This window comes from Schistosoma mansoni, chromosome W (assembly GCF_000237925.1).
Source record: "Schistosoma mansoni strain Puerto Rico chromosome W, complete genome".
Classification (NCBI taxonomy): domain Eukaryota; kingdom Metazoa; phylum Platyhelminthes; class Trematoda; order Strigeidida; family Schistosomatidae; genus Schistosoma; species Schistosoma mansoni.
The window spans coordinates 29,754,232-29,768,711 of NC_031502.1; the positions used below are offsets into that span (position 1 = coordinate 29,754,232).

At 39.2% G+C, this 14,480-nt stretch overlaps 1 protein-coding gene across 1 annotated transcript; it reads right to left on the minus strand.

Moving 5' to 3' along the window:
• Positions 1–2,811: 2,811 nt before the first annotated feature.
• On the minus strand, positions 2,812–3,786 carry Smp_115450 (hypothetical protein; the record flags this gene model as incomplete). The annotated part of the gene is made up of 1 exon (XM_018789295.1): positions 2,812–3,786. One exon carries the CDS (start codon positions 3,784–3,786, stop codon positions 2,812–2,814), a length of 975 nt encoding a protein of 324 aa, XP_018654753.1.
• Positions 3,787–14,480: the final 10,694 nt, after the last annotated feature.

A 14,480-nucleotide genomic window follows, 5' to 3' on the forward strand; every position in this document is an offset into this window, starting at 1 on the left:
TGAAAAGCATTCGAGGCCGACCAGAGTAAATTATAAATAAATAATATGAATTAGGATCTGACCTAGCTGCTAAACGCGAGGTATTAACGTTTGATCAACCATAACTGTAGTAAAGAGGACAAATCATGTAATAGGCTGTGTTTACTGAATGAGTGATGCCTGCAACTAATGTATATTTCTAGGTGGTCAAAATAGTCTAGACAGAGGGTAGTGGTTCACTGATAAAATGTGTGCAGCTGTGTATATGAGACTTGTCTCTGACTGACTCACTTGAATGAAAATCGTAGTAAACTAGTGGATTGAACAATCCATAGTATTTAAGTGCAGTCGAAACTTCTTGAAAACTAAGATTAACTAATTGAAATTAGTAAATCAATGATTCAAAATCAATCAATTGAATGCTGCATTCAACAGTGTTAATGACATATAAATATTTCTGGATGTGATCATCTTTAAAGGTCTAATCTATTCAGTGGGTCTACTAAAATAAACCAATGAGTTAGTTTCTGTTCTGACTGCACATTAAATACTATGGATTGTTCAACCCACTAGTTTACTACGATTTTCACTCAGGTGAGTCGGTCAGATACAAGTCCGGTCACTTCATTAACAATTTCCAACTCCGTCATTAATAATAATGTTGAGTATTCCCAATCACCACCTATCTCGAAGGCCTATGATTTCTGATGCGGGAGTTGGTTAGAAGAAAGCTTGAAATATCTCGACAAAAGCATGATATTATTCCATGAAGTCACTAAAAACTGAACATAGCCATGTTAATAGGTGTAGACTGAACGATTTTTGTTCGCGTGATTATTGTAACTAACGGTTAAAAACTTAGGATGACATAGTTCAAAATCGTTTGTAATGGCACAGGCGCACCCATTCTTTGTCTCTATCCAAATTCCGAGACTTCGGATTTTTCATAATCTCTAGTTTTTAGTTCGTATTGTGGACCGCGATGTGGCTACTCGAAACTCTAGCAATTAACCAACTCCAGATATCCCTGTACGACCACAATACTGTTCTCCGATCTCCAACATATCAGAACACAAACCGTTAGATGGAAATTGTTTATGAGGTCAGAAGAATGAATATAATTCACAGATTTATACAGTTAGGATGACCGTGAATACTGACCAGTAAGTGACGTGAAATATATGTTGTCTGAGAACATATTATTTCACGTTCAAGATAGAAATAGACTTGACAGAATAATTTTCGGGATATTTTTAAGAATATCCTAATAGTTCGGTAATTTAAATATTTCTCCCCAAGCCGTATCCTCGATGCCTAAATGTTTTCTATTACCAGTGAGAAGAGCACATGTTCGCATTTCCGAGCATGTTCCAACGAACTTGAGACTGAGAGGGACAATGGCTCGGCGTTTAATTGACACTGGACACACTATCGACATTCCTCAAGCTTTCAAAATTATTAGCAGACAAAGGAACACAACGTCTCTTCGGTTTGCTGAAGCAACAGGGATAAAATAAACTCCAGCCTGACTTATGTATACAAAAAGAGACAGTAATAAACCTGTTACTGCCCTGGTAAATCATTTTTTGTCATTAATTTGTTGTTGGCTCTCCTTACCGAATTCTTATTTTCTGTACAATAAAACCACCTCTTCACTCATATATTCCCATTCACGTAATTCTCTTAACTTGTGTAAACTCTACAAATCCTGTCCAATTATTACGTAACCGATCTTACCAGTTTTTCAATCCCATGAATTTTATGTAAACCCTCCATAACCTCTAAAATGACCACACAATTTATCTTATGTCTCTGAACCTCAATTAATGCAACACGCAACCCTTTCCCTTTGGATTTCAACACCAAATGACCTCCGACCTGTTCCTGCACATATATATATATAGTTGATATTGATAACCTTTGTCATTCCAATTCTTTTCATTCATCTATGTCAATTGTTTCACATTATATCTTACTTCAATGTAAACTTTCAGTACATATGTGATTGTAAGTAGTTGATGAGAAATCAGGAAGTATAGTGAATTCATATTACTCTGCATCCACGTTTGTTCTGGCTTTATTTAAATTTATAAAAGGAATCAACTGGATGAAATTTTTGAGAAGTCACTACTGGTGCTACCTGCACTATTCTGGGGTTAGGCTTGATAACTTCACCTCTCTGAGCTGATGAGGTATGACAACCTGTACATGCATATTGGGTTCTACGTTGTGACTGACTTAATAATGAACAAGACTGACTATCCTTTTTTCCCGGCCAACTAACCATAAATAGAAGTTAAAGATTGCCAAGAAAATTTATTGATAGAGGCCCATCCCAATACATTAATTTATATACAGATTTTATCGTGGTAATCATTAGTTGAATTATTTGCCCCACTGGATGAACTTTACACAAAATTAATTCAGATGAATGTCCTGCTGAAAGGAAATTATAAAGAACTAATTCTAAAGTTAAATTAGTGCGAATCACACCGAATTACTTAACACAATGAAAGTTGCACTAGCTTAATACGGAAATTAGATTAACAATTACATTTAAATCATTTTATAAATTTAATCTGAATTCCTTTTTAATGAATTGTGTTGGGAACATAACATTTCCCACAAGTAAATAATACTGAGTGTTTATAATTTAATGTGAACAATAGTTATATAACCACATGATCTAACACGTCTTATTTTATATGAAATACAAGTAATAATTACAATTTAATACTTGGGAATAAAACAGTTCACAGGAAAGATTTTAAAGGTAAAGCCGCAAAATATTTCTTATTACAAAATAATTCACAATATATTGAAAATATATGTTCAAATATCTAAATCATCATCTGGATCCTCGTCATCTAAATCATCAAAACAATCAGGCTGATACTGGATAACACAACCGGAAGATTCACTTTTCTCCACTGTGTTGGACAGCCGAACTGCGTCATGCGGTAAAACGACGAAACTACGAGCAATTTTTTCGCTTTCAGTCATCGTTAGATTGAAAGTACTCTTAGGTAAAGGGCTAGGCATTGGTAAAGAATCTGATTCATTTTTATTTGTCGAGTACTTGAGAATTTTCAAAGCTCTTGTATCAAGTTCGATGGTACCAAACTCAGTAAATCCAGACTTATTGAAAGAGATTGAGTTCTCCATGCGTTTATTACACTCACCCTGAAGGCTACGACGATGAAATAATTTCAAAGATTGACAGATTTGATTCGTCAAACTACTCGAGATCTCTGTCAATGACTGGCAGTAAATAACAGAAGTTGCATATGCTTCTAGTGTATCAATTACTGTGGAAGATGCACCATAATATGCCTTGCTAGAATTATCTATTACAGGGTTAAAGCTACAAACTACTCGGTTTACATAGGGTGTCAAAGAAAGATTAAACAAAGAACCGATAACAAACTGACACCAGTAATCAAACTCATAATCGATAGGACAATCAATTAAAAACCAAGATAATGACTCTATGAAGATAAATGTTTGTTGATCGTTCTGTTTTTTAACAGAACAGGATAGTTTTGACAGCTTATTTACAAGACTTTCAGTAGTTTCATAATTATTAGTATGCAGAACTTTAAGTGACTGATGAGAATTCTCAAGAGTTTTGTAGTTGTATAATTCAGAAGTAACAAGTATACATGTATATTTTTCACAATTCTCATTTATTAAACATTTCCAGAGCCAACTATTATTATTGTGAGGCATATGACATTCGTCAATGTAGGCGATAAAATTGGAAGGTATTTTATTGAATAGTAGATCAAGGCAATGTTGCTTCACCATTATGGCAAAAATGTAGAATTATTTGATAAACGGGTACCTGTATACTGATAGATAACGGACGGGTTTTACTAGTTCTGAAATAAAAAATAAAGTTTCGTTAGATGTGTGGAAGGTGAATGCTTATCATATTTGGTATGAAAATGTTACTTTAAAACCCCAAAATAATTACAAGTGTAATAGGAAGAACTTAAGATTTTTAAGACGGAATTACAGATGGTTATTTAGATAAAACAGGGTTTTTAGAAGAATGATATACCCGATTATTTAAAGTGACACGAGTAGTAAATATTGCGGTACCACTACGATGTATTTCAAGCTACTTTTTTGAACGTCTATCCAATTATTTCAGTAAATTCGTAGATATTTTCTCACTAATGTCCATTGATGAACAGCAGAATCTTATCTCTATATAGTATCAATGACATCTCAGTTATTTAGCATTAGTAAGCTATTCCCTCATTACCACAAGTGAGTTTCAAAGTCCGTAATCAAAAGTATAAACTTGATCGTGAAAATGAGATAGAAAACAAAACCATTTCAAAATGTCCTCGAATAGGATAAATGGTAACTAGCAATGCAAAAACGATCTATATTTTGCAGGATTTTCGGTAAACACACTAGTTTTTGTCTAGTGTTTTTTGTACGATATTTTTGCGCTTCATCTAGGAACGAAAAAACGGGTGGGTAGAACACCTTGAGGAACTCTTGGATAAATCAGCGCCATTGAGTCCACCGGAAATCGAGGCGGCACCTATAGAACTTCCTACTGATGTTACTCCACAAACGATCGAGAAAATCAGGACAGCCATCGAACAAATCAAGAATGGGAAAGCAACAAGACCAGACGACATATCAGCTGAAGCACTGAAGTCACACATAGACGTAACTGCAAACATGCTCCACGTCCTATTCAGGAGGATTTGGGAGGATGAATAAGTGCCGACAGGTTGGGAAGAAGGATACCTTATCAAAATACCAAAAAAAGATCTGAGCGAATGTGATAACTACAGAGGCATTATATTACAATCAGTACCATGAACAGTTTTCAAGTGTTGCTGAGCCAGGTGAAAGATTCAGTAGACACCTAGCTTCAAGATCAACAGGCCAGATTCCGTAAGCACCGGTTGTGCACAGACGAAGTCGTGATACTACGGATCATCTTTCAACAATCAATTGAATGGAACTCGTCACTATGCACATCACCTTTCTTAACTACGAAAAAGGCGTTTGACAGCGTGGATAGGAGAACCTTATGGAACCTTCTTCGACACTACAGTGTACCCGAAAAAATCGTCAACACCATACGGAATTCATACGACAGACTACACCGCAAAGTCGTCTATGAAGGACAGCTGACAGACGCATTCCAAGTGAGGACCGAGAAGCAAACAAGGCTGCTTACTCTCCCTCTTTCCCTTCTGGTGGTTGACTGGATTATGAAGACCCCCACATTTAAGGGGAAGCACAGAATACAGTGGAAAGCTTGGATGCAACTAGACAATTTGGACTTTTCAGATGACCTGGCTCTTCTATTCCATACACACCAACAAACGCAGATCAAGACAGCCAGTGTAGCAGCAGTCTCTGTATCAGTAGACCTCAACATACACAAGGGAAAAGGCAAGATCCCCAAACATAACACGGAGAACACCAACCCAATCATACTTGGTGGAGAAACTCCGAAAGAGCTGGGAACTTTCACGTGCCTGGGCGGCATCATCGATAAACAAGGAGTATCTGGTGTAGATATGGAGGTAAGGATTGATAAACAAGAGCAGCACTCCTACAGTTGAAGAACATACGGAACTCAAAACAACTGTCAGCCAATACCAAAGTCAGAATCTTTAATACGAAAGTCAAGACATTTCTATTGTACGGAGCTGAAACTTCGAGAACTACTACAACCATCATCAAAAAGGTACAAGTATCTATAAACAATTGTCCAAGTAAGATACTCAATGTCCGCTCATCGAATACCATCAGCAACAGCTTACCGTGGGAGAAAACAGATCAGCTTCCAGGTGAAGAGGAAATTAGGAAAAGACTTTGAAGGCGGATAGGACATGCATTGCGGAAATCATCAAACTGCATCACGAGGCAAGCGCTAACTTGGAATCCTGAAGAGGAACGGAAGAGAGACCAACGAATACACTGCGTCGAGAATCGGAAGCAGACATGGAAAGGATTGCCCAGGACAGAGTTGGATGGAGAATGCTGGTGGGTGGCTTATGCTCCTCCACGAGGGGTAACAGGCGTAAGTACGTACTTTATAAATTATTGTTGCTTGTTTAAGATCATTAACATTATGAGAAATGTTTTTAATATTTTATACAACCGAATTTAATAAAAAAGATAATCTCAGTGAATATTCATTTATAAGACTATTTCAAATATTCGACTATTACTATGAACATTTGTGCGGATAATTATCCAACGTATTTAAAATCAGTACATTTTGCGTACACGTCAGTCAGTCAGTCAGTTACAACGTAGAACTTCGTACGTACGTACATCAGTTCGAGTTGCCATACCACATTAGCACAGAGATGAAGTTGTCCATTCAAATCCCATATTGGTAGAAGTAGTAAGAGTATAAGTATTTTGTGAAAGATAAGGGTTTGAAGATGTTATTGAAGGAGTATAATACGGTGAAATAAATTTGGAAAGAGAAAAAGGATAGGGACGTGAAGAATTCAAAAGGTTAGAATTTGGTAGAACACAAGGAGTGGATACACCTTCGCCATTGCAAACGATTTTGAGCCATGTCATTCAAGGTCTCTAACCATCGGTTGCTATCATCTCGCGAATCCCAACCAGGTAGTCTACACCTACCAACATGGCCCAGTCCACTTGTCAGCGACTTCATAGATTTATGCCATGTTTTGGTCTGGCCACCCCTAGCTTTCTTCTAACCTGCTCCTACACCATAAAGCATTGTACGTCGGGGCAGTCGGTGGTTGGGCATACTTAACACATGTCCCAGCCATCTCAAATGATGAAGTTTCACTACTTCATCAATCGATTTGCCATCCTTACCTAGTACCCGTTTCCTAACATCTGCATTACTTACCCGGTGGTCCCAGGATATACGAGCAATGCGTCGAAGACATCTATGATCGAACACTAGTAGCCTACGAATATTCTCTACTCTTATCGGCCATGTTTCACTGCCATAAAGTAGGACGGAACGGACTGCTGCACAGTAAACCCGTCCTTTTGTTGCTAGACGGGTATCTCGCCTACGCCATAAATGGCGCAAGTTGGCGAAAGCTAGATGAGCTTTCTGTATCCGTGCTGAGATTTCGTCATACACCAGACCACAAGGGCTGATGAAGCAATCGAGCTATGCTGGCTGGAACAATCGTTCCTCGAGGTCCTACCATGCCAGACAGGTCGGTTGAAGAGTAGTAAGACTAAAAACAGCAATCCCAAGGTCCGAAGGCGAAGTCGTACTGCCGACTGTACAGAGGTGTGACAGCAGTAAGGTGTTTCCTTCAGACAACCAGCATGACAGCGATGCTGCCTTCCCACAAGGAGGGGTGGGGTTAGAAAGGGTCGACCCTAAAAATGCACACCTCGCCTTATCCCACGGATTTCCGTCTCCGGCTGTAAGGTCCTTTGAAGAACGGAGCTAACACGTCAAAAATCCCCCACTAAAAGGCCGTGCGTGACCGGCCTCAAGCAGTTTTCCCTTGGGCACTGCGGTCACGCTCCCAGGTCGTTAAGACCAACACTAATCCAACTTCTTTTTCAGGTCCCTCAAGAAATACCCTTCCACGGTGTGGGCAACCGGGAAGTGATATTAGCCCTCATACCCGTAACTGCACACGAGACCAAGTTGGTCACTTTCAAATCCTTCCTACACCTCCTAATAACTCTCTTATCTCCACGACTAACCCTTCCCACGTCCTTTTACGTACACGAGTCACATCTTTTTAGTTTGCTGAACTTTTGCTATGATGGTAAGATAGTCACGATAAAGTGAGTGAATTCACATTCTCTTCGTGAAATTTTGAAGGCAATTCTAGTTTTAGTTCACCTTATGGAGAACTTCATAAGTTAGCGTACTTTATATATATATATATATATATATATATATATATATATATATATATATATATATATATCTTAGACCGTAATTTGTTCTTTTCAATCTTACTAGTAATCAGGTCTTGATAAAATCATTATAACTAATTCACTGAGTATCATGAGTTTTGGTTTAGTACACATACAATCTGTTAACTTCTGAGCAATACGGGTTTCGTAATAAGCAACCATGCTTAACTAACTGATTGCGGGAAAGGGTTGGATAGCAGCCCAAGACAATGGCTTGTCTAATGATGTGATATTCATAGGTTTTAGCAAAAGATTTGACAAGGTTTCGTACTTAGGGGTCATGCAGAAGGTCTCGAGATTTGGAACAACAGATGACGTACAAGAGTGGATAAGAAACTTACCCTGTGGTCGAAGATAGAGGGTGATGATAAATGGGACACTATCTGAATGGAAGCCGGTCAAAAGTGGTGTACCCTAAGACACTATCTTATGTCGCCTACTTTTTCTCCACGTTAAAAAATTACAGAAACTGTTTAAGTTGTCGACAGTATTGTTTGAAGATGGTGAAGAAATCTGGAGAACAATAAGTAGTAGGGTTGATTATCTTAGTCTACAAGCTGACCTAGATAAATTGGTTAGAAGGTCCAAGAGTTGAGGTTGAAAAATTAATTCTAGAAGGTGTGCTAATGCATATCGGACACAGCGATAGTTACCAGTATACCATCAACGAGTGGAGGAACAAAACGACTTGGGAGTAACAGTAAGTTGTGGCATAAAACAAATGCACATCATAATGGAGTAGCTGCAAAAGGTTTTTGAGAGTTATGGTCACCTCGCCGAGCATTCATATGCTTTGACAAGATCTTTAGGATTTTATACCCTACCTAAGTATGAGGCTACACCTAGAGTACTTCATCCAAGTAGCTGGCTTGTTTTATTAAGGATGCTGTCATACTTGTGTGTTCAGAGTTTGGGGAAAAAAATTTAGTGACGAGTTTCACCAAATTTCCTTACGATGAACGTTTATAATGCCTAAACCTTTTCTCCTTGTCGTATTGTAGGACGCGAGGTGACATTATATTGGCATTTCGTATCTTGTATTACGATTTGGGTGTTAACTTATATTTTCGCTCCCCGACCGCTGCTACTACCTTGACGTGGTGGTCGGGCTTCTCTATCATGATGAACCAATCGAGCTATGCTGGCTGGAACAATCGTTCCTCGAGGTCCTACCATGCCAGACAGGTCGGTTGAAGAGTAGTAAGACTAAAAACAGCAATCCCAAGGTCCGAAGGCGAAGTCGTACTGCCGACTGTACAGAGGTGTGACAGCAGTAAGGTGTTTCCTTCAGACAACCAGCATGACAGCGATGCTGCCTTCCCACAAGGAGGGGTGGGGTTAGAAAGGGTCGACCCTAAAAATGCACACCTCGCCTTATCCCACGGATTTCCGTCTCCGGCTGTAAGGTCCTTTGAAGAACGGAGCTAACACGTCAAAAATCCCCCACTAAAAGGCCGTGCGTGACCGGCCTCAAGCAGTTTTCCCTTGGGCACTGCGGTCACGCTCCCAGGTCGTTAAGACCAACACTAATCCAACTTCTTTTTCAGGTCCCTCAAGAAATACCCTTCCACGGTGTGGGCAACCGGGAAGTGATATTAGCCCTCATACCCGTAACTGCACACGAGACCAAGTTGGTCACTTTCAAATCCTTCCTACACCTCCTAATAACTCTCTTATCTCCACGACTAACCCTTCCCACGTCCTTTTACGTACACGAGTCACATCTTTTTAGTTTGCTGAACTTTTGCTATGATGGTAAGATAGTCACGATAAAGTGAGTGAATTCACATTCTCTTCGTGAAATTTTGAAGGCAATTCTAGTTTTAGTTCACCTTATGGAGAACTTCATAAGTTAGCGTACTTTATATATATATATATATATATATATATATATATATATATATATATATATATAATCTTAGACCGTAATTTGTTCTTTTCAATCTTACTAGTAATCAGGTCTTGATAAAATCATTATAACTAATTCACTGAGTATCATGAGTTTTGGTTTAGTACACATACAATCTGTTAACTTCTGAGCAATACGGGTTTCGTAATAAGCAACCATGCTTAACTAACTGATTGCGGGAAAGGGTTGGATAGCAGCCCAAGACAATGGCTTGTCTAATGATGTGATATTCATAGGTTTTAGCAAAAGATTTGACAAGGTTTCGTACTTAGGGGTCATGCAGAAGGTCTCGAGATTTGGAACAACAGATGACGTACAAGAGTGGATAAGAAACTTACCCTGTGGTCGAAGATAGAGGGTGATGATAAATGGGACACTATCTGAATGGAAGCCGGTCAAAAGTGGTGTACCCTAAGACACTATCTTATGTCGCCTACTTTTTCTCCACGTTAAAAAATTACAGAAACTGTTTAAGTTGTCGACAGTATTGTTTGAAGATGGTGAAGAAATCTGGAGAACAATAAGTAGTAGGGTTGATTATCTTAGTCTACAAGCTGACCTAGATAAATTGGTTAGAAGGTCCAAGAGTTGAGGTTGAAAAATTAATTCTAGAAGGTGTGCTAATGCATATCGGACACAGCGATAGTTACCAGTATACCATCAACGAGTGGAGGAACAAAACGACTTGGGAGTAACAGTAAGTTGTGGCATAAAACAAATGCACATCATAATGGAGTAGCTGCAAAAGGTTTTTGAGAGTTATGGTCACCTCGCCGAGCATTCATATGCTTTGACAAGATCTTTAGGATTTTATACCCTACCTAAGTATGAGGCTACACCTAGAGTACTTCATCCAAGTAGCTGGCTTGTTTTATTAAGGATGCTGTCATACTTGTGTGTTCAGAGTTTGGGGAAAAAAATTTAGTGACGAGTTTCACCAAATTTCCTTACGATGAACGTTTATAATGCCTAAACCTTTTCTCCTTGTCGTATTGTAGGACGCGAGGTGACATTATATTGGCATTTCGTATCTTGTATTACGATTTGGGTGTTAACTTATATTTTCGCTCCCCGACCGCTGCTACTACCTTGACGTGGTGGTCGGGCTTCTCTATCATGATGAACCAATCGAGCTATGCTGGCTGGAACAATCGTTCCTCGAGGTCCTACCATGCCAGACAGGTCGGTTGAAGAGTAGTAAGACTAAAAACAGCAATCCCAAGGTCCGAAGGCGAAGTCGTACTGCCGACTGTACAGAGGTGTGACAGCAGTAAGGTGTTTCCTTCAGACAACCAGCATGACAGCGATGCTGCCTTCCCACAAGGAGGGGTGGGGTTAGAAAGGGTCGACCCTAAAAATGCACACCGCCTTATCCCACGGATTTCCGTCTCCGGTGGTAAGGTAAGTAGATTAACCTCACAAATCCAGACTTTAATAACTTAGGTGTTTTGTCCAATCAAAGAATAGTTACAAACATGTCAATTTTAAGTTCTCAAAATCAATTAAGGTAGTCCCTACTTAACACGTCCACTGAAAAGAACTTGGAAGGTGAAAAATTTTCATAGCGTTACTGCCGAACCTAATTTTACCGAAGAAATCTATCTGAAGAGTAGATCTGCTTCATCAGCCGCGTGAACTGCTAAATTTAGAGTACGTGGCTGTGCAATTTCGAACTGAACAAAATTGTCTGGAGGTTCAGAAACAATTTAGTCTTCAGTAATAAGGAAAAGAGGTCTATCGACCTATATCAATCCTTGCAGTTTGTAACACTGTGGAGATCCAATCTCGTTTTGAACATATCAACTGAAAATGCTGATATAACTTGTTCCGGTAGAGAATTCCAGTAATTCACTACTCGGTGCAAGAAACAAAACTCCAGACGTAGACAATTTGATCTCGGTCTTTGGACTTTCTTCGAAGGTCCTCTCAAATGACCAGTTCTAGACGGAATGTAAAGATAAGACTTATTAATACCAAGGTCATCGTTCATTGTACGATATGAGATCACCCCGTGTTCTGCAGTAAGGTAAGGGAAATAAGCTGTGTCTCAGTCTGTCTTGATAAGATGCACCAGAGAGACCTTTTATCATGTTAGTCCCTCATTGCTGGACTCGTTCCAGCACATCCGCCTCATACTTGAAACAAGGACTCGCTGTTTGGATCCCATATTCTAAATGCGGTCTCACGAAAATCGGGTATAATAATCTAAACATTTCTTCGTCCAGATACTGAAAATACCTACGAATAGCCTATAATACCCTACAGCATTTTGCAGCAGAAGCCTTACGGTTACCCGTAGTTTTGAGATCGCTGCTTATTATGACTTCTAAATCTTTATAATTCATTACTTTGGGTAACACGAATCCGCGTATTAAATAGTGATACGAATCATCATAGTTATTTAATTGCAACACCACACTCTTGTTAGGATTCACTTCTAGTGATCATCCGTCCATCCATGCCACCAATGAGTTGAGATTATTCTGTAATACTATTCTATCCGACATACAATGTGTGGGTTTCCAAATCTTAATGTCATCAGAGGACTAATTATTGCTTCTTTCCAGTCTCATGGCAGTCTGGACTGCCACAGAGACATATCAAACAGCATGGCTATAGGTTCTGCAATTACACCCGATACGGCTTTCATAATCCTAGGATGAATATCATTAGGATCACTGGACTTATCAGGTTTGAGATGCTGAAATAGTCTTAGGACAGTACCTTTCTCAATAACTACAGGGTTCATCAACCGGTCACCACAATCACAATTAAGAGTTGGTCATTCCTCACTGCTGATAAAAAACACTTCACTGAAATATTTCGATTAAACTTCAGCTTTTTCGGCATCACATTTTTCCAATATTAACGAATTTTCTTGTACCGAAAGTGATGGAATCCCATCGCTTCTCTGAGTCCGCCTTTTTATATACGAGAATAACTGTTTCGGATTGTTGAAATCCGAAGTTTTGTTTATTAACGTTTTAAAGACATTTCTAGTCTTAAAATAACTGGATCTGTATTGTTGTAAGCCAGTAGAGATGAACATATCCAATGCTTTTTCCTACGTTCAAGAAGATTCTTGACTTGTTTAGTTATACATGGTGGAAAGTTATTCGGTCTAAGTGGTACCAGGCATGATATAAACGAGGACGTAATTGAAATAAACTTACCTTTAAATATAGACCATGCTTCTTCAACTGATGAGCTAATATTTACTGACCAGTCTGTCTTAGCAGTGAACTCCCGAATGACCGATAGGTTAGCTCTGCACACATTTAGGTGGGGCTTAACCTGATCATATATCATGTCACTAGCTCTAAACGTGAATGATAAAAAGGCGTGATCGCTATTCCCTAACGATGGAAGAATATTTGGGTTGGCAATATCCTCAGTCGCATGAGTAATTACCAACTCTAACGAAGAAGAACATTAGTTTGCACCGGAACGTGTGGGGTTGGATATATGCTGTATAAATCATGCTCGACTACCGTTATCAGGAACCTGTTATCAAAGGGGCTTACATATTCCTCCGTGGCCATCTCAGTCCAACTAATATCAAATGCATTTGTCTCCTACTAACAATCACCTGCTATTTTCACTCCATGGCTGAATGTGCCCTAAAATAAAGTCACCAGCTAAGCAGATTGGGCTGCGATAGATGACACCAAGTATAAATGTACAACACCCGATAGTCAGCTCACAGCTAATGGCTTGACAAATTCCACTATCCTGGGATTTATATTACCAAATTCCCTAGTAAGATTATGAACTTACAAAAAGAGATGTTCGGACCATTGTTAAGCGATGAACGGTCAAGACAAGTACTAGTGACGGTAAAAAAAATGCCAGGTTCAATCAAAGTCGGCCCGCATTTCGTTTAAACGTCCTTGAGCGTCCTGATATGAGGCGCCATTCCGTATTTCAATTGCTGTGGGTTTGAGGCTGTCCGTTGGGTTGCACGAATAATAAGTGCTCTCATACCTAAGTATCTTTTCGCTGCAGTAAAATCACAAAATCATTACAAAGAACACTAGTTTACCTTTCTCTGTTTTTGTAGTGTACACGTTAGCTCGATTGTTGCTTCGTAACTTGATCTGAGACACCAGGTAACCTACTGAACCGAAGTGTCTTTTTTAAAGCTTAATATGGTCCAGAAAGCAACGTTACAAGAACGAAAATAACCTAACTGTCCTAGATAGGCGAAGTTTATGTGAATCGCATTTTTACGTAAAGATTAGAGAGAAATGTCAAACAACCAATAAGTCTTAAGTGCTAGTAGTACTTTCTTCGGTTAATAAAATTTCACTGCAGTTAGTGGCTTCTTTCAGTAATTGCTGAGTGTCGTCTGAAGTGCTTCAAGCCCAAAAGATATCTTCAGTTTCAGTTTCAGTTTCAGTTTGGAAAGGACAGGAGGCTTGGTGGCCTGTGTTAGTCCTGGCAATGATGGTCTCTCAGCCGATCCAACTTTCTTTTGAAGGAGTCGACGGATGGAGCCTCAACCACGTGCTGAGGTAATGAATTCCACTCGTTGATTATTCGATGGGAAAGTCGGTAGTCAGCTGACAAGTAATTCGTTCTGGGCTTGTGAACTTTTTTGGAGTGTCCTCGTAGATTTTCTGTTTTGGAAGACAAGAAAAATGAGGGCATATCAGGTGCAAATTTGTCA